The sequence below is a fragment of the Mirounga angustirostris genome, unplaced genomic scaffold (genome assembly GCF_029215605.1).
Source record: "Mirounga angustirostris isolate CCGP_5_RB_7025 unplaced genomic scaffold, mMirAng1.0.hap1 SCAF_9, whole genome shotgun sequence".
In the NCBI taxonomy this organism is placed as follows: domain Eukaryota; kingdom Metazoa; phylum Chordata; class Mammalia; order Carnivora; family Phocidae; genus Mirounga; species Mirounga angustirostris.
In genome coordinates, this window is record NW_026991717.1 from 9,981,764 (window position 1) to 10,000,000 (window position 18,237).

The 18,237-nt window shown below is 41.4% G+C and overlaps 1 protein-coding gene across 20 annotated transcripts in view; it reads right to left on the bottom strand.

The window, feature by feature from the left end:
* AKAP13 (A-kinase anchoring protein 13) overlaps positions 1-18,237 on the bottom strand; it is a 321,124-nt gene that overhangs the window by 75,038 nt on the left and 227,849 nt on the right. For 14 of the 20 annotated variants that reach the window (XM_064569923.1, XM_064569925.1, XM_045899456.3 and 11 more), the window contains 4 exons: positions 8,888-9,258; positions 6,649-6,702; positions 3,463-3,528; positions 1,471-1,663 (listed from right to left, as the gene is read on the bottom strand). In XM_064569923.1, the coding sequence (XP_064425993.1) occupies positions 1,471-1,663; positions 3,463-3,528; positions 6,649-6,702; positions 8,888-9,258 (684 nt within the window). The remainder of the gene's footprint in view (positions 1-1,470; positions 1,664-3,462; positions 3,529-6,648; positions 6,703-8,887; positions 9,259-18,237) is intronic. The other 6 variants (XM_064569921.1, XM_064569926.1, XM_064569922.1 and 3 more) reach the window with 3 other exon arrangements.

Sequence of the window (18,237 nt, forward strand, 5' to 3'; positions counted from 1 at the left end):
ACTAACCAAAGATGCTATTGGCAAGTCATGATAAAGAATTGTTTCTATTTTTCACTCCCTTTTTCTGTTACCGTTAGGTTGAATTTAAATCATTTGCCTCAATAAATATATTCTCCATATTCTTTTTTAAAAATTTATTTTTTAAAAGGTTTATTTATTTTTTAAATCATCTCTACACCCAATGTGGGGCTTGAACTTATAACCCCGAGATTAAGAGTCACATGCTCCACTGACTGAGCCAGCCAGGCACCCTATTCTCCATCTTCTTGTTATTTTTCTTAACTTTTTCTAAACTATCAGGCCCAGGAGACACGGGGGGTGGGGGGAGGGGATAACCAGGCAAAATTCCTTTGGGCCTTCAATTTGACTTTCATCCAGCTGAAATTCTCTTGGGCATTCACGTAAGTAATACATTCATTATTAAGGTAATCCTCCAATGTCCAATTTCTATTTGGGCATATCACTGCTATGTAGTGGGGTATAACAAAACATTAAATGTCTACATAAAACCCTAGTCACCTACTCAAAGAACAGGCTGTTTAACTTTTTTGTTGGTTTAATTAGAAATGTTTCATTCTCTCTCTACCTAAAACTCCAATCACCTACTCAAAGACAGGTGTTTAATTTTGTGTCTGTTTAATTAGAAATGTTTCATTTGCATGTGTATCACAGAATCCTCCTAGAAATCAATCCAAAGTCCCGTTGGCTCAAGAGGAGGATAAAAGACCGGGAGCAGGGTGCGATGCTCTAAAAGCATACAATTCCAGTTCTCAAGGCAAACTCCCCGAGGACCCATCCCAGGTGGTGAGCATCGGAATGAAGGGCCTGCGAGGGTGAGCCCTGGGAAAGTCACCTGACCGGCTATGAGGAAGGCCAGGCCCTCCAAGAGGCAGTGCCTGTGGCAGGCATGAAGAGGGCAGAGCATCAGGCGGGGAGGGAGTGCAGATGCTCTCTGAAAAATTCTGACAGCTGCAGGAAGCAGAGAGAAAGAAATTTTCTAGGCAATGTGAGAAGACAAAGAGTAAGATTCCCCCCCCCCCCCGGAAGGGATATGTTTTTGAAAAATTAGGAAATTTAAATTTAACAATGTTGTGTAACACACTTCAAGACTCACTTTATACTATTGAGATGATAAAAGAAGTCCTCAGATAAGAAGGAAAAATTTAATAACCTGGATATTTTTCTAATTTAAAAAAGGTTACAAATTACTTATTGTGAACTGAGACCATATGCTTCAAATATTTGATGGAATATTTAAATTAATGCAGATTAATGGTATTCTTGAATTACTATTAAGTGCTAAAAACTTGCTTTGTGCTAGATTGAGTGCATTATATAATGGGTAAGCAATCACGGCCAGTAGCCTTATATGGATGTAAGTCTTGATTTCTTTGTTCCTAATGTGAGGACACTGTAGAGAAGTAAAGTGAATTTTTCCAAGTTAGCAGTATATACCCTCTTCAGCCTTACCTGCTGATCAAGCATCCTGTGTTCTCTCTGGCCTGATTCCAGATCCTCCTCTGAAAGCGACACCAAAGAGTCACCCCTTTCTTCCCCACTGAAAGGGTGCCTGAGCTCTTTGGTGTTTACAGAGTCTACACCTAGAGACGAAGATGGCTCGTTTCCGGCACCAGCTCCTCCTGCCAAGCCTTCTAGGCTGAAACTGAACACAGAGCAAAGGAGTTAATTCATTCCATTTCTGAGGCTCAGGAAGGAAAGGAGGATAGGAAATTGCTTCGTGTGTATCTCCCTGCTGGTATATTATATGTCACCTAGCAAAGCTATCGCCAAGAGCACGGCACAAGGGGTGCCGCCTACCTTTCCCCCCACAGGCGTTGGTATGCTGAGAAAGAATACTGCACTGAGATTTTCTTACTTCATTCAACTTATTCAAATGGACCATCTAAGGTCATTTTCTCAAGATTTTTTTTTCAATATACCATCTGTATTATCTTACCGATCTTTTGTTTTTCCTTGATCTGATGTAATTGATCTTTGCCAAAGTCTAACTCAGCCAATGCCAAAGAATTAACGGCACAGAGAAAAGAGGTGTGTAAGTCACTTTCAGAAGACAAACAGGGAGACCCAGACTTGCCCTTGTGTCCATTAAGTGGACCATACAACTTTACATTCAACTACAGTCTAGCTGACCTTTACTATTTCACAGGTGTGTGTCCACCCCAGAGACCTGAGTATTACTTCTGAGCAGCAGCATCTGTGCACGTCTGGCCAGTCCAACAACTGCCTGACAGGTTTCCTGAGAACTGTGAGTCGCAGACAGGCGCATGGGCCACCTTAAAGAACAAATGCTGAAAAGCTGCTAAGTCTAAGAGTTTTAAGACTGACCCAAAAAGGGGGCAAATTTAGGGCATGGGATCCCTGGAGTAATGATTTTGTGGTCTGCAGAGTGAAAAAAGCATGTTTTTTTGTGAGCAGGAGACTACAGAGAGCAGTTAGCCATCTACCCGCCTCGGGGCTGCTAGCCAGAATCATCCACACCTGTTACAGCTGCAGCGGGAACTTCTTTCCAATAAGCAAGAGAGCAGAACAGAGCTGTAGCTGACCATGTTCCCCAAATACAAGCAGCTGGAAATGCATTTGAAGGTATACTGAAGCTATGCAGTTATCTCTGCTCAAGCTGTACAACAGTTAATTCTACAAATAACTCACATACGCCAGTCCGGAGGGCCTGTTATTTGCTTTTTGCATTTCACAAATTACCTACTGTGAACTGAAACCATATGCTTCTGTTTTTCTCTAGTGGGTAATTTAAACAATGGATTTTGTTTTTCTTATTTCAATATGACAATAGAAATCATGATTAAGTATAAGTAAATGTCTCTGTGAAACTCATCTGCAATACCAGGGATAAGGAGACAGGCTAAGTGAAGAAGAAATTTAGGTTTCTATTGTGAACTGTTTGCAAAGCCTGAGAAAACCAGCCTATCATTACCCACAAAACTTAATCTTGAAAATGTTTTAGTAATTAAATCTGGCTGCTTAATTGAGAGAAGAATATAAAACATTGAGGAATCTGTGAATTTGGAATCGAAAGAAATTGGGGTATTTGGAAACATAATAGAAATAAGTGCATCTTATTAGCTGCCTTGCTTCTGTCATTGTTTTCCTCAGGATGTGGGAATCCCCAGGTTCTGGGAATTAGGACAGACCAAAAACAGAGAGAGAGGTGGTCTACCAGAGATACAAGTCTGTGCAGAAAACACCGAATCTACAGCCACCTGAGACAGAGAGGACGCATCAGGGTATACCCTCCACCTCCTAGTCTGTACCCCTTCAAATGGATTAGTGATGCCCATAGGAGAGGCAACTCAACACCGTGCTCCAGACAAAGCGCGCTGCCATATGCATTCTAGCCACACAGAAGCAAGCTCCCAGCCAGAAGCCCAGGTGCCATATTTTATAATTCCCCCTTTGGTGGCTGGACATGGAACAATACCATACCTTCTGTAATTAAAGTCAGCACTCAGGGCAGCAGAGTATTGTACACCAGAGGGACACCAGCTCATACTGGGGATGACATCAAAGGCAGAAACAGAAATGGAGGGAGAAAAGAGGAAACAGGGACGGGGTTATTGGGTTTGAAAAGAAAAGCCATAGTTACAGACAGATGGATTTATTTGATCATCAAAAAATAAGGAACGTAACACTTAGAATTTAGAAAAAGGCTAGAACAAAAACCACAGAAACTTAAAACTGCTCTACTAACATCCATCTAGACAATGTGCTGGAAATGTCTACGTCAATTCGTTCCAGGGTAACAACTCTGAACAAAGAGCCCACTCCATCCACGGCTCCCTCCTCAGGTGTTCTCCCGACGTATCCCCACTACTGGGGATAATCTCTCCGTACGCTCTGCCACGCCACTCTCAGACCTCCGTGGCCACAGTGATAATCCTTAACTACACTAAACTCCCCCTTGACTAAAAGGGACAATGTCAAACTGCACTGGGGTAGGCTCAGTGGGTCATCAATTTTCTTCACATGTTTCCAGTAAGGGTCCATCTACTCATGAGTCTTTCCTAATAAGGATATCCTATCAACACTCACACCCATCTTTAAACCCTGCTCACTAAGCTCTTGTGATGAAGATTCGCCATGTCACACTGGTCACATTTCCTTGTATTTTAATGATAACGAAGGCATGTATTTTTCTTCAAAAGAAAAGGAATTCTGTGGTACTGAGTTAGAAATGTGTCTTAATTTTAGGTTTGCATCCATTTTCCCGAGATTAAAAAAAAAAAAGCAAAACTCCATTTGATCATCTACTTTATCTCGGCACTGATATTTACTCTAAAGCAGGAGGGACAGAAAATCTAGGGTTGGAAATACCATGTAAATATAACCAGCTAAAAAAATAACCAATTCAAAATATCAGGTACACTGTAAAGGGAACTGCACCAATAGGTCAGGATTTCTGACTGACAAAAAATCAGTTTAAAAATACACTGCTACTATTTGGGGCCTTAAAATTCTAAGTGATGTGTTTTTGTTTTCAGAAGGGGGAATAACAGTAACACCCCCTCAGCTCTCTCTGGAATCTTGCAAATGGGAAGATGTACAGACACCAAAAACCCCTTGAATACCTTGAATACACTTAATTTTGTTTTAGTAAGTGGGGGTTTCTGGCAGAGGAAAAGATATAAGGAAGGTGGTGGGAGAATAAACAGAAGAACTTTGAGCCTTCTAAAAGTAAATCTTTAAAATCATGGCATTTAAAAATAATTTAAATAGTAAAACACTTAAGATCAGGTTAAATTAATAGTACAAAGCTCAAAAGGGCAGAAGCGGAAAGGAAAATTTAGCATCTGAGACACATCTCCAGCCTGATAAACGAAATCAGACTGACTTATAATTTGCTCGTGTGAGGGAAGCAAGCAAGCCTTGATATAATTTACAAACACACACGAGACTAAGAAGTCCATTCTCTGAAATTATTAATTTCATTTTGAATCTCCAAACTGTTAATAAAAATTTTTTAAATATCCAACATGGTAAATCAGCAACCGAATATACACTACCAAGTTATCATCCAAAAAAATTCTCTCCCTCTACAGATTTAAACATCCCTTTACTCTCAGAAAATGATAATGATGTGAGAGCAGGGTGAAATTTAGGATGGAGAGAATGGAGAGCGATAGGGAGACAGAAGGAGGACGTAACAGGGGGTCCTTAGGCTCCAGGAAGGAAGCTGCAGGTGGTCCTTCAGCGGCAGCAGACCTGCCCTTCCTTCTAGCAGAGAACTCCTATCACGAGAGTGTTCTTTTTTTTTTTTTAAAGATTTTTGTCAGAGAGAGAGAGAGCACATGAGAGTGTTTTTGAGAGCGTCCTCAATTTCCTCAATTAGTGGGAGTGACATTTAATGGTTCTTTGGCCTTATTTTGAGATTTAGAAAATTTTAGATTCTTAAAAAAAACCCCAAATATCCCACTCTCTACCGTTTAACACTTGTGGGAATGTTTCAGTTTTACTAGCTAAGGCTTCATAGAGAATTTTAAGTGATACTTCACGTTCTTCCTGCAGAAAAGTGACTAAGGGTGAAATGATGTGTGGCCCTGTTGTGAAGCTTTATCTATATGCTTCCTGGGTCTGCATCCAGCCACCTGCCCCTTCCACTGTCAACACGTGGATGCTTTACAGAGAGCTAACTAGATCTCTAAAGGGTTCAGACACTTCTTCTGAAAACGGCATTTAACAACTTGTTCCCCTGGGAGAACAACTCAACTGAGTCTCATCACCCGAGATTCACGAGGGTATTAGTATTTGAACTCAATTTTGTGCCTGAAATCTGGAAAAAGACAAAGAAGGGAGGACCACTACCTGCCAGCTTCCCAAGAAGAGCTTCAGCTCAGAACTGAAAATACCTCTTTACAAATGTCTCCCAATATGAGAAACTATGTATAATTCCACCATCGTTTTTGGATTTCCGAATTGTTTCCCCCAAATAATGGAAGGAAAGGTCACTAGTGACGACTTCTGAACAAAGTAAAACTCAGCATCTGAAAAGCGAATCGGCATTTTTTTTGACTGGAAATGACTTTTCAGCTTCTAAATTACTAATTGTTAGCTTCAAAATGTTACCTGACAAAAAATAATTAAGGAGTTGGAAGACTGGGAGATGAGCGGATGCCTCTTACTTGTTTTCGGAAATGACTACATCAACATTGGAGTGGAGATGGTCAGGGGGCCTAGAATGTGTTAGGGCCTGTGTGCCAGCACAGAATTATTTCTGGTTCTTTCCCCTTCTTGGGGGGTGGGGTGGGGGAAGAAAATGCACTCCCCAGGGTCCATTAGATAGGCACAATCGACGTGTCTTTGAATTCTCCTAGGGAGAGTCGGGGAGACCCTATTATCAAAGTGATCTGAACATCAGTAAGTACAAGATGGAAAAAACACTAAAAAAGTTTCCTTTCAAGATAAAAAGAGAATAGGAAAAAATTTCAGACTCACAAAACCATTTCATATGCAAATGGACATCAGCAATTAATAAATACTTATATTTTATTTGCCTGAAGCAGACGTGACATTATTGTAAAAGACGGTTTAATCATGGATCAAGCAAAATGAAATGCTTGTTAGTAGAAGCTCAGAGGCAACACAGTTAGTCCATCAAGTTAGTGAACTCTGTACCTTCTCCTATGAATGGGAGGTCTCCTGACAACATCCCCAAGAACTCGCAATGAACTGAAAATGAATGGTGGAAGAGGTCAGTGTCGAGGTGAAACAAAATGGACACAAACGCATGAAGCATACAGACATCACGAAGGGGAGAGACACGAGCCACTCAGAGAAACAGTACAGGAAGGCAGGGAATGAGAGAATGTGGAGTAAGAAACACATCAAAACCACAAAGGCCTGACAGCCTGACAATTTCTGGGGAGGGTTACTCTGCTCCCTCCTTGCTCCACAGAGTTAATCAGATGACAAGGAATGAGGTTTATTAAATTATAAAAGTAAAAGGATTAAAAAAAGGCCATTCAAAGCTTTAGAAGGGTTTTCTTAAGACTTTAAAATTCAGGTTATACTATATGCAGATAACACTGTCAGCATCAGTCAAACTAATTCAAGCCCTTCCATCACTCCAGAGGCACTGGGCAGTGGTGTGAGGGGACTGTCAATGCTAGGCTCACAGAGGAGCTGCCGTGATATTATACAGGTTGCAAATATGAATAATTAAGTGATAGGGTTCTAGTCTTAGTTCAGTCTTAAGAGCACCATGTAATCTGGGGCAAATCATTCAGTCTGAGCTTTAATTTCCTCATCTGAGCTACAGGATCCACAGTCGCAGCCAGCTCTGAAATCCATAGCGGGTTATAAGAAAAAATGGATTGCCTTTTAAAATAAACCCTTGTTTCTCGATGCCGTTAGCATCTCTGACAGTATGTCCTGTCAAGAGGCTATTCTTGCTTCAGGAAGAGAATTCCAGCTCTAGGGATGATTCCCCACATCCTTATTTATTTTTTAACTGGTGTGAATGCTTTTTAAAAAGAAGTACAGCGTGAATAAAGCTGGGAAGGAAAGCTTTTAGAAACTGCTTTTTATATAATCCATGCTTTCAAATGTATATAAAAACTACCCAGCAGATAAAGCAACTACTTATTTTTAAGGGTAATGTCCTGAACTCTACCAGAAAATAATATGGAATCACAGAAAGAGCACTTACTAGATCAGAAACCTGGTTACTACTGACCTGGTTTGGGTTAAGTGGCACCTGACTGAGGGAGAGGACTGGAAAATCACGTGGGATACTTTGTTATGAAACAAGTCTGAGAAGAGCAGCACGTGAGCCAAGTGTAAGGTATCGCTGTGAGCTCCACGAAGGCGGGGACTTTGGCTTGTTCACCTGTGTCTCTAGAACCTAGAAATGCCTGGCATGTGGTGGGTGCTCAACATATGTTGGCTAGATAAAACAATAAACAAGTGAGTGCCATCAGATTCCACATACCTGTCTATAGCTCTGAAATCTGAGCCGTGTTATAAGGAGGTCAGGGAATTAAAAAGAAAAAAGCTGTAACCGCTCCAGGTGAGTTTGTCACATCACCTGTATTCACACAACGGTCAGCCTGCTCCCTCAGCCGCTTTTCCTCATCCAGAAAGTAGCTGGGGCGTAAGCACAACTCTGTACATACAGCAGGCCCCACGGCACTTGGTCGTTAGAGCTAAAACCGTCTGCTTAAATTCCTGGAAGCAGCCTGTGGCCAGAGGCCAAGTCCAAACTACCTTTTCATAGCCTGCTCCCGAACGGAAGGTGTGACATGGGTCACATGTACCCACGTCCCCAAAGACCAGAGGATACGTGGAGAAATACCAACCATCCAATGATACTGAATGATTCTTAGGCTCTCTTACTGATTAAATGATCATTCAGACTCTGTCCGAACTTTCCGCATTAGAAACGGACCACAATTTCTGGGAAGCACTTTGAAAACAGATGGTGTTGAGACAAGATTTCATGTTTAGTTTTTAATTCAAAGTTGACAGGACTCTATTCCCTCCACAAGTTTTTAATCTATGAATTTTATTAACAGATATGGCCTGAACTACTGTTGGCACTTATTAAACCCCCACCATGTAGCAGACCTATTTCACTTGCAATATTTATTATCACAAATATTCTGAAAGGCAGGTAGTATTTTACAGATGAGAAAATTAAAGCCCAGAGGGGTCAAGTAACTTGCCCAAGCTTATCTACATACTGAGTTACAGAGCTGGGGTTTGAACACAGGTTTTACTGATTCCAAAGCCCATCTGCTTTCCTCTGTACCGCGGTGTCTCCTAAATTCTTTTACCACGATAACACCAAATCACAGAATCAAAAGCAAGCAGACACTGAGAAACGAAACCAACGGCCCCACCGGGTCCACCTCACCTGCGCTGGTTCATTTCGGCATCACTGGCCGCGTTCTTCCCAGGACCCCAACTGTGCCTCCGGAAAGGGGACAGGGAGCGCATGGAGCTCCTCAGCACGGAGCAGTTCGCGGGCACCTCGGTGATGCTGTCCATCTCCTCCTCCTCCATCTCACCTGAGCCGGCAGCTTCACCCTCGCTTTCTCGGCCCTCAGCTCCCACACCATGGCTGTAGAAGCCGTCAAGACACTGCTGATCTCTGGACCTGTTCAAATTTGAAATCTGGGGGAGGGAAACATCACTGCCGTGAGAAGAATGTCGGTCCAAGGAAGCGGTGTCATCGGTGGACGAACTGGATCCGGTGATATCACAGACCAGCGGCTCTTCCTCGGGCTGTCATGGAGAGAGAACACACACAGTTGGAAATGGCAAGGCCTCATTAGTCCCAACCCAGGAGTGGCTTCATAGTGGGTAGGATGGGCAAGATCACAACTGGCGTCAAACAGGTGTTTCCTTTTTTCAAGCATGGTCACAGTTTGATTCAAGTTGTTCACGAGGAAGGTATGGTCTAGGTCTGTGTTCCCTCGACCCTCTTATTAGAGGTACACAGACCATTCCTTTCTTACAGGGGAAAAACATCTAACCCGGGTTCAGGTCAGTTCCACAGGCCAATACCACCAACTGAAATGAAGAGAACCCTTATGTATTGGGGTTTCTGTATGAAAACTCTATAAATTCATTTACTATTAGGTTTAATTTTTCCCCCAAGCTTTAACTAAAAATAAGGTTGTCTGCTTGGCTGCCATGATGTCATTCTGAATTTAATATTCCCAAAGCAAGTCTGTAACTGAAAAATGCAAAATAGCTTATGACCCTACCTAAAATCTGCCACAAATGCCCACATTCTGGCCATGAATGCCTACATGGAAGAAATCTATTCCTTTTTCTCATTTCTCACTGAGGATTGGCAGTGTCATCAAGCCAAATACACGTAACATAATCAGTCCTGGCAATGGAGTCTTGAGTGAGTGATGATGTTCCTTCTCTGGCCAACCTCGGGAGCCTAAGAGAAATAGTACAGTTTTGATCCCAAGCAGCCTGACATTCTCTGTTTGCTACATACACCAGAGCTCACACTTTTGACAGGTGAGGGAAAGATGAGCATCCTGACACTCAAAAGATGAATTTATCCAGAAAGTAAGTAGAAGTGTCTAGAAGATGCATGATCACACTCTCAGATTTGGGCACCGCACTGTCTTAACATCTTTATTTTATTGTGTTCTTCTAGGAGAGGGAGCAGGGACTAGGGAAAGGCATACTGTGGTTTATTTTTCCTTCTTCACAGTATTTTCCTAATTAGCCAATCTACTCAAAGTTTTAATTAAGAGTGAAGAAATCTATAGTTCTTTAAGATTTTAAAAATTATGAGAACTAATGAGCCTTTTAGCTTTGGAATAGAAAATAAGACCTATTCTAGAAGGAGAGTATTTTCAAATGTTTACATTAACACTTCAAAAGCATTCTCTACAATTTTGGGGCTGAATCTCTGCCAGCTCATAGGAGTTCCCCACCCCCCCAACTCTGTGGCATCCGGTTTCCTCTGTTAATTGCTCTTGAAATGATGCGTGAGGGATGAGACTAAGAGGGAGATGTGGGGGTCACCAGGACCCGGACTGGCTCTCCAGGCCCTCCCAGTACATAGGCAGTGAGCAGTGAAGTGAACTCAGGCTGATTTCAACTAAAACTGCCCTGTTCTGTTCCCCTCATCATCTCTGAAAAAAACCCTGCAGGGGCAGTGCCTGGGCATCTCCGCTGGTTAAGCATCTGCCTTTGGCTCAGGTCGTGATCCTGGGGTCCTGGGATCGAGCTGAGCCCTGTGTCATCGAGCCCCATGTCATCAGACTCCTTGCTCAGCAGGGAGTCTGCTCCTCCCTCCTCCTCTGCCCCTCCCCCCTGCTCGTGCTCTTGCTCTCTCTTAAATGAATAAAAAATCTTAAAAAAAAAAAAAAAGGCGCCTCTGCAAGGACAAGATCTCAAGGTCCTGTGTTCCCTTCACTGGGCCACACTGTAAAATAAAACGATGCTTTAACCAAGTAGATTCTAAAATAGAGTAGGTATTATTTTAAAATAAAATCATTGACAGTTCTTTTTATGTTAGTGAGGATTAACCTGCACATCCTAAAGCATTCTATCATGGGGCTGCTCTCCAGAGAGAGGAACAATGCAGACGGTGGCAAATACCAACCTTCAGGATGTCTTGGCTTTCTCACTGTGTTCTCCTCAAACGTAATTAGTTAAGATGAGATTATACAACAGTAGGGTGGCCCCTAAATCCAAAGGAGTTGTGTGTCCTTAGGAGAAGAGAAGAGACAGGGGGAGATATGCGGGGAGGCGGAGCTTGGGGTGACGGGTCTACAGCCCTGGGCCAGCCAAGGAGTGCCGGCAAGTAGCAGAGGCTGGGACAGGAGCAGGGACGCGATTCTCCCTGTGAGCCTCCTGAGGGAAAGCAGCCCTTCTGACCCATTGATTGTAGGACCTCCTGCCTCCAAAACCGTGAAAAATAAATTTTTGTTTCACACCACCGAATTTGTGGTAATTGGTGACAGCAGCCCTAGGAAACTATATACTCACCCTCAAGCTGCTCAACCTTTAATTCTCAGAACAGTACCAGGGGACAAACAGAAGGGGCATGAAAAAGCAAAATGTGTGACGGGCCCATTGTCAAACACACAAGCAAGGCTTCAAAGGAAATGAAAATGAGTTCAAGTTTCCATTTAGCCTTTTATCATATATTCTCATAAGCTGGTGCTTCCTGATTAGGAAATGACGCGCGGATGACAGAACAGGTCCTTCTTTTCTGTTTGGCGCCTAGTGGCCTTGCAAGGACACTGCCTTGAAAGACCACCTCTTGGTACTTTACTAATCTGAGACTTAACAAACAAGCATCTACCCTTTTGTAAGACATTAAAACAAGATGGGAAAATTGTTGGTGGCCTGTTTGTACACATTTTAAAAAAGGAGACATCTGTCTAGCATATATCCGCAACGCAGTGTTGATCCTGGTATGTGCTAGGACACATCTTAGTGTGTACTTTTAACTCATAAACTAAACAAAACAAACCCCCTAAAAATTAAATAACCAGGGAGTTTTCACAGTAATTGCATGAGTTCTTTAAGTTTTGTACTCCTGGTAAGAATGAAGTTCACGATGTACAGTGTTCTTACACTCGAGTATTGTTATTGTACCTTTCAACTATTATGAGCTTGTGGTTATTACTTGAAAAAGGGAAAAACAGGACAAACTCACTTCTAAATATTGAGGCCAATGGTTTTTCTTTAATGCTGGATTGAATCTAAAGAAGGCTCTAAATTACTTTTTCCCAAGACTTATGTGTTCTCCAAAGAATTTCCCAGCTTTATCATGTCTTTATGCTACCCTGGCAGAATAGAAAGCAGTCAGGGGCATAACCAAAAATTAAACCCAGAATATGGTCCTAGTTTTTCTACAGCTAGGTATCTGTCTACAGATAAGCCACTTCCTCAATTTGTCTATCTAAGAAGATGATCTTTAAGTCTAAAAAGGCTAGGCCTTAATATAAGGCTGTTGCAAGGTACTGTCTATTTTAATCATGAATAGAGGGAACAAGTGGGTTTTTTAACCATTTGAATTTTTTTCCCCCAGTATTCCTTTCCAGTCCTGAATTTATTAGCGCTTAAGTTCTTAGGGATATCTGCGAAATAAGAGATACGAGAACTGTTACTTCCACCATTCTCCCCCCTCCTCACAGAAAGTACCAGGTTTGGGGATGCTGTTTTTCCATTTTTATATCAGAAGGGAGAAAAGGGGGAAAAGTTATGGCTTCTGTCACATAATAGAATGTTCCATGCCTAATATTTGAAACTATTTATTCTTAACAGTTTTTGAGTTATGTGTTGGTCTTTCTTTGGAGAGGTCTTCTCTCTTAAAATGTCTGCTAATTAAATGACTTCCAGGGACTTCACATATTAGTCCTGATTAGAGAAAAGGTGCCATGGGATTAACTTAACTAGCACATTTTCAAAAACTTGGTTTTGACTCTATGTAAATCAAATGTACTAGTTAAACTGATCCCCTGGCACCATTCCTCCAGACAATCATGAGTAATAGCCCAAGTTCCTGAAAGTCATTTAATATATTTAAGAAATATATACACGTGTATATTTAAGAAAAAAAATATATGGTTTTTCTTCCCTTAGTCTTCTTAAAAGCAGATGACCAGAACACAATTCTCTGCTAAATACAAGTTTTCTGTTTTTCTTTTCCCTTAAGATGCAGTACTGGGAGTGGGTTAGGGCAGAGAAGGAAAAGAGACGCAGAAAGGCAGACACAGGAGAGGAGGGGTGGCTGGGAGTTGTGCTTGTTTGCGAGAAAGCGAGCATACTGGGAGACAGACGACTGAGTCTAGACCTGAGACTGACACACGAGCCCTTCCTCCCTTGAGCTGTCCTGACTGGTTTTCCTCCTGCATATGGGAGGATGGAAACATACACATAAACTACCATCTCTACCAACAGCTTCTTTTTCCTTACAGTTTATGCCATCTTGAAAATCTGCAAATGGTGATCAGGCTCGCAAAAATCTCTAGGAGTCAAAGAGAAAGCTTGCAAAGAACGGGCCCAATGAGCAATACAAAGGCTTGTGCATCAGCCCCCGCTGGACAGCTCGGACTCCAGGGGCACTGACCCAAAGATACTGTTTTGCTTAATTTAAGGTCAAATAAACTAGGAAAATTGAAATTACAAAATAATGATATAAATAAAAGTTAATGAGAAAGGCTAAATTAAATGATGCTGCTGTCTATATAAAGCTCGGGAAACTGTGATTCTTACTTAGATATACATGCAATGGACTATTCATTCCATAAATGTGAGTAATGATTATTTACTGGATACTCGCCACATGGGGGCTCTGCACTAAGTGATTTAGATGTATTTGTTCTTTTAATATTTGATTTAGTAGGTATTCTTATTTCATTTTATACATGAGACCACTGAGGTCCAGTGAGGTTACATAGTAAGATTCTAACTTAACTGGTCTGGGATAAGGGCCAGGTTCTTTTTCTTCTTAAAGCTCTCCAGATGATTCTAAGTACAGCTAGGACTCAGTCCTATTATATATGACAGACCTGTGATAAAAATGTTTTAAAAAATTAAGATGGAGGGGCGCCTGGGTGGCTCAGTCGTTAAGCGTCTGCCTTCGGCTCAGGTCATGATCCCAGGGTCCTGGGATCGAGCCCCGCATCGGGCTCCCTGCTCAGCGGGAAGCCTGCTTCTCCCTCTCCCACTCCCTCTGCTTGTGTTCCCTCTCTCGCTGTCTCTCTCTCTGTCAAATAAATAAATAAAATCTTAAAAAAAAAAAAATTAAGATGGACTCCAATCCTACATGTAAAAGCCCAAATTATAGATGTCCTAAAAGAAAACTTTATGACTGGGGGCAGACAAATCAGGAACAGGACACAGGTAGCAACAGTCATAAAAAATGGACGAATTACACTTCACCAAAATTCTGAACATTCAGTACATCAAGACACGTTTATGAAAGCAAATAGGGAAGCCATGTACTGCAAGAAAATATTTGCAAAACACAAATCTAACGAAGGACTGGTATCCAGGATACCATATACAACAATTTCTACTTCTCAACAACAAAAAGCCAAACAATCCAATTTTTTTTTTTTAACGGGCAAGAAATGTGAACAGATACTCCACAAAGGAAGATATGCAAGTGGCCAATAAACACATGAAAATGTGTTTACCATTATCGCTGGTTGTCAAGGAAATGTAAATCAAAACAATAATGAGCTACCACTACATGCACACCAGAAATGCTAAAGTTAAAACAAAACAAAACAATTATACATGTTGATAAGAACATGGAGCAACCAAAACTCTCATACATTGCTGGTGAGAATGTAAAATGATACAACCACTTTGGAGAAAGGTCTGGCGATTTTTTTATAAGACCAAACCAATACCAGCCGTATGATCTATCTGTTCCCCTCATCTACCCGATAGAAATAATAACATTTATACTCCATTTGTATGAGGCTCTGAAATAAAGAGAACTAACCTGTGATGGGAAAACAACTAGAACAGTTGTTGCCTCTAAGGGGTTGGAGAGGAGACAGACTGAGAAGGGGCATAAGGAAACTTCCCAAAGTGAAGGTAATATCCTGATCCATATGGGGGTTTGGGTAACAAAGATGAATCATTTGTTAAAAGTTGCTGAGTTGCAGCTATTATGAAAAACAGTATGTAGGTTCCTCAAAAAATTAAAACCAGAACTGTTCTATATAATCTAGCAATATCCCACTTCTAGGTATATATCCAGAGGAAATAAAGCCACTGTTGTGAAGAGGTATCTGCACTCCCATGTTCACAGCAGCATTACTCACAGTAGCTGACACATGGAAACATCTTAAGTGTTCACGGACAGCTGAACAGGTAAAGAAAATAAAAAGAAGGAAACCTTGCCATTTGCAACAACATGGATGGACCCCGAGGGCATCATGCTAAGTGAAACAGACAACCTTTACATGCTCTCACTTCTACATGGAAACCAGAAATGGCAACATAGTAACAGAGAGTAGAACAGGGCTTCCCCGGAGGGTGGGGGAAATGGGGGGAACATAGTCAAAGGGAACAAGTTCTGTTAAGAGATGAATAAATTCTGAAGACCTAATGTATAGCATATGACCACGGTTACTAATAATGTACGGTATACTTGAAATCTGCTAAGAAAAGTAAATTTCAAGTGTTCTTACCACCCACACAAAAAGGTAACTCTGAGGTGATAAATACTTTGGTCTGATTGTGGTAAGCATCTCACAGTGTTTGTCTTTCAAAACATCCTCTTGTACACTTCAAATATGTACAATTTTTGTCAATTATAACTCAGTAAAGCTGAGGGAAAAGTCACTGAATGGTAGTCTTCACACTGCGCATTTCACTGTGTGTAGATTTTATAACAAAAAACAACTCTATTAACACATACTGAATTCTAAGTATTTAGGGGTAAAAGTGGGTTGTTATCTATAACTTGTTCAGAAATGCATCAAAGAAATTAGGTGGACTGGTAAGTAGAAAAAGGAAGGACAGATGTCCAGGTGTATAACAAAGCAACTATAAGAAGTTAACGGTAGAATCTAGGTGGTGGGTATTCACTGCACAGCTCTTCCAACCCCCCTGAATGTTCCAGCATTTTCTCAATAAAATGTTGGGGGAAAATGCCTGACTGGCTCTCTTAACCAAGAGTTACACTAGATGGATACTATATAGTTATAGAGAGAGGAGTAAACATTATGTAACATATGTATATATAAATATAAAAACAACTACACACTTTCTATCTTATTACTACCCCTGAAGGAATGTTTGATATTGCCAAAATACTAGTCCTTCAGTTTTTAATAACTTAATCATTAAATATTTATAAATTGTTGTCTATGATACACAAGGCACTCTGCCATGTGCCTTGGAAAATAATAACTCACATTTTAAACACCTAATATGTGCCAACTATTTAACCCATTTACATGCGATAATTAACCTAAGAATCTTAAGCATGTGATAGCAAACTGTTTCACAGTTCTGAAATTACAATAATTTTTAATACTTGTGTATAAATAACAGTTTTTCTAATATGGATACTGTAAGTATATTTTTATCCCTGAAAGCCTAAAAACTATCTGGCTTGGTGATCAAGTACTTGAGAGCAAACTATAGCACATGAAAGAAAGGATGCTCCTTTAAGGCTTAGCATCTTAGGGGAATTACTCTGATTTTTCTTAGTTGTGGATACATTTTACGAACTGGAGAAAAAACAAGGTGTGAGCGTTTTATTTCATCTAATTCTCTTTGGGAAAAGAGACAGTTGACTATCAGTATTTTCGTGGACTTCAATCAACCTTTTGAATAACAGGGTGGCCGAGATTATACATTTTGTGGTCACTCTTTCTTTGCTAGTGCCGAGAAAAAGACCAGGATTTCTTCCTACTTTAAAAACATAATCTAGGGGCGCCTGGGAGGCTAGTCGGTTAAGAATCTGCCTTTGCCTCAGATCATGATCTCGGGGTCCTGAGATTGAGCCCCGCATAAGGCTCCCTGCTCAGCGGGGAGTCTGCTTCCCCCTCTCCCTCTCTGCCCCACTGTGCTTTCTCTCGAATAAATAAATGAAATCTTAAAAAAAAAAAATCTAAATTTTATGCTGTTGATCTATAGAGAAAAAGACCTTAGAACTAGCAAATATTCAGGGGGTAATCAGGAAGCTCCTCTCACCCGAGTCATGTTTACCAGAAGGCAGGTGAATGGAAATAGAAGGTTAAGGTGAAGAGTTTGTGACCAACACCGCAGGCTGCTCAAGAGACCTCTCTGAGGCCATATCACACACACGGCTGTAGGAAGTGGCCTAACGCACCACTCATGGTTCACAGAAAAGAATGTTGCGATGCCTTGCCCAGAGAGGATTTTGAGAGACAGGAGAGGCACTCCGGGACAGGGTGATGTTTCACAACACACGCTGTGTGGCTGTCCACGGAGGCAGACGGTGAGGGATGCTGCCGATGGCCTGTCTGCCAGCATCCTGCTTCTGTATAAATCACTGGCGATTAAAGCAGGTGTCTGGAGATCGAGAGCAAAGTAACAAGGAACAGACTGGAGAGTCAGGCCTACGTACAATCTCAAGACTATGACATACCAGCTGAGTAATTTGGACTACACCTGTCTACCAATCAGAGCCTGCTCTCCCTCAGGAGTTTAATGAGGATAAAACCACCCACCTCACAGGGCTGTTGGGAGCATGAAAGGAGATCACATATATTATAAAAAATTCAGTTCGGTGTCGAGTGTATAGTAACCACTTTGTTAAGTATTAGCCTGTCTCTCTCTCTCTCTCTCCCCTTTTCCTTTCATATGCAAACCCTTGGTTGGCTTTATGAATGCCAGAGAAAACTTTTATTGCAAAACCTCTCCTGGTCACAACCAACTTTGGGAAAGCGGAAATAACCAAGAGTTCAGAACCCTCCAGATCTCGCCCCAGGCCATGCGACATTCTCGTGCGTGCATGAAGAGATGACAGCGCACCACCGTTTGTTTTTTCTGAGCCACTCGGGTATGACATATGGGTAAAAGTTGATTTGGGGAGTATGCTTCAACTCTTAACAATTCTATCTGTCTAGTCATCCTGAAAAAACTGCCAAATCTAGCACCAGCCATTCGTATGAACAATCTCCTAAATATTTTTGGCAGTTTGAGTAAGGAGGCAAAACACAGGAAATTCAAATTCTCTTTAGCTAGGAAAATCACTCAGTTTAGTGACCAGAAATCACTCCCATT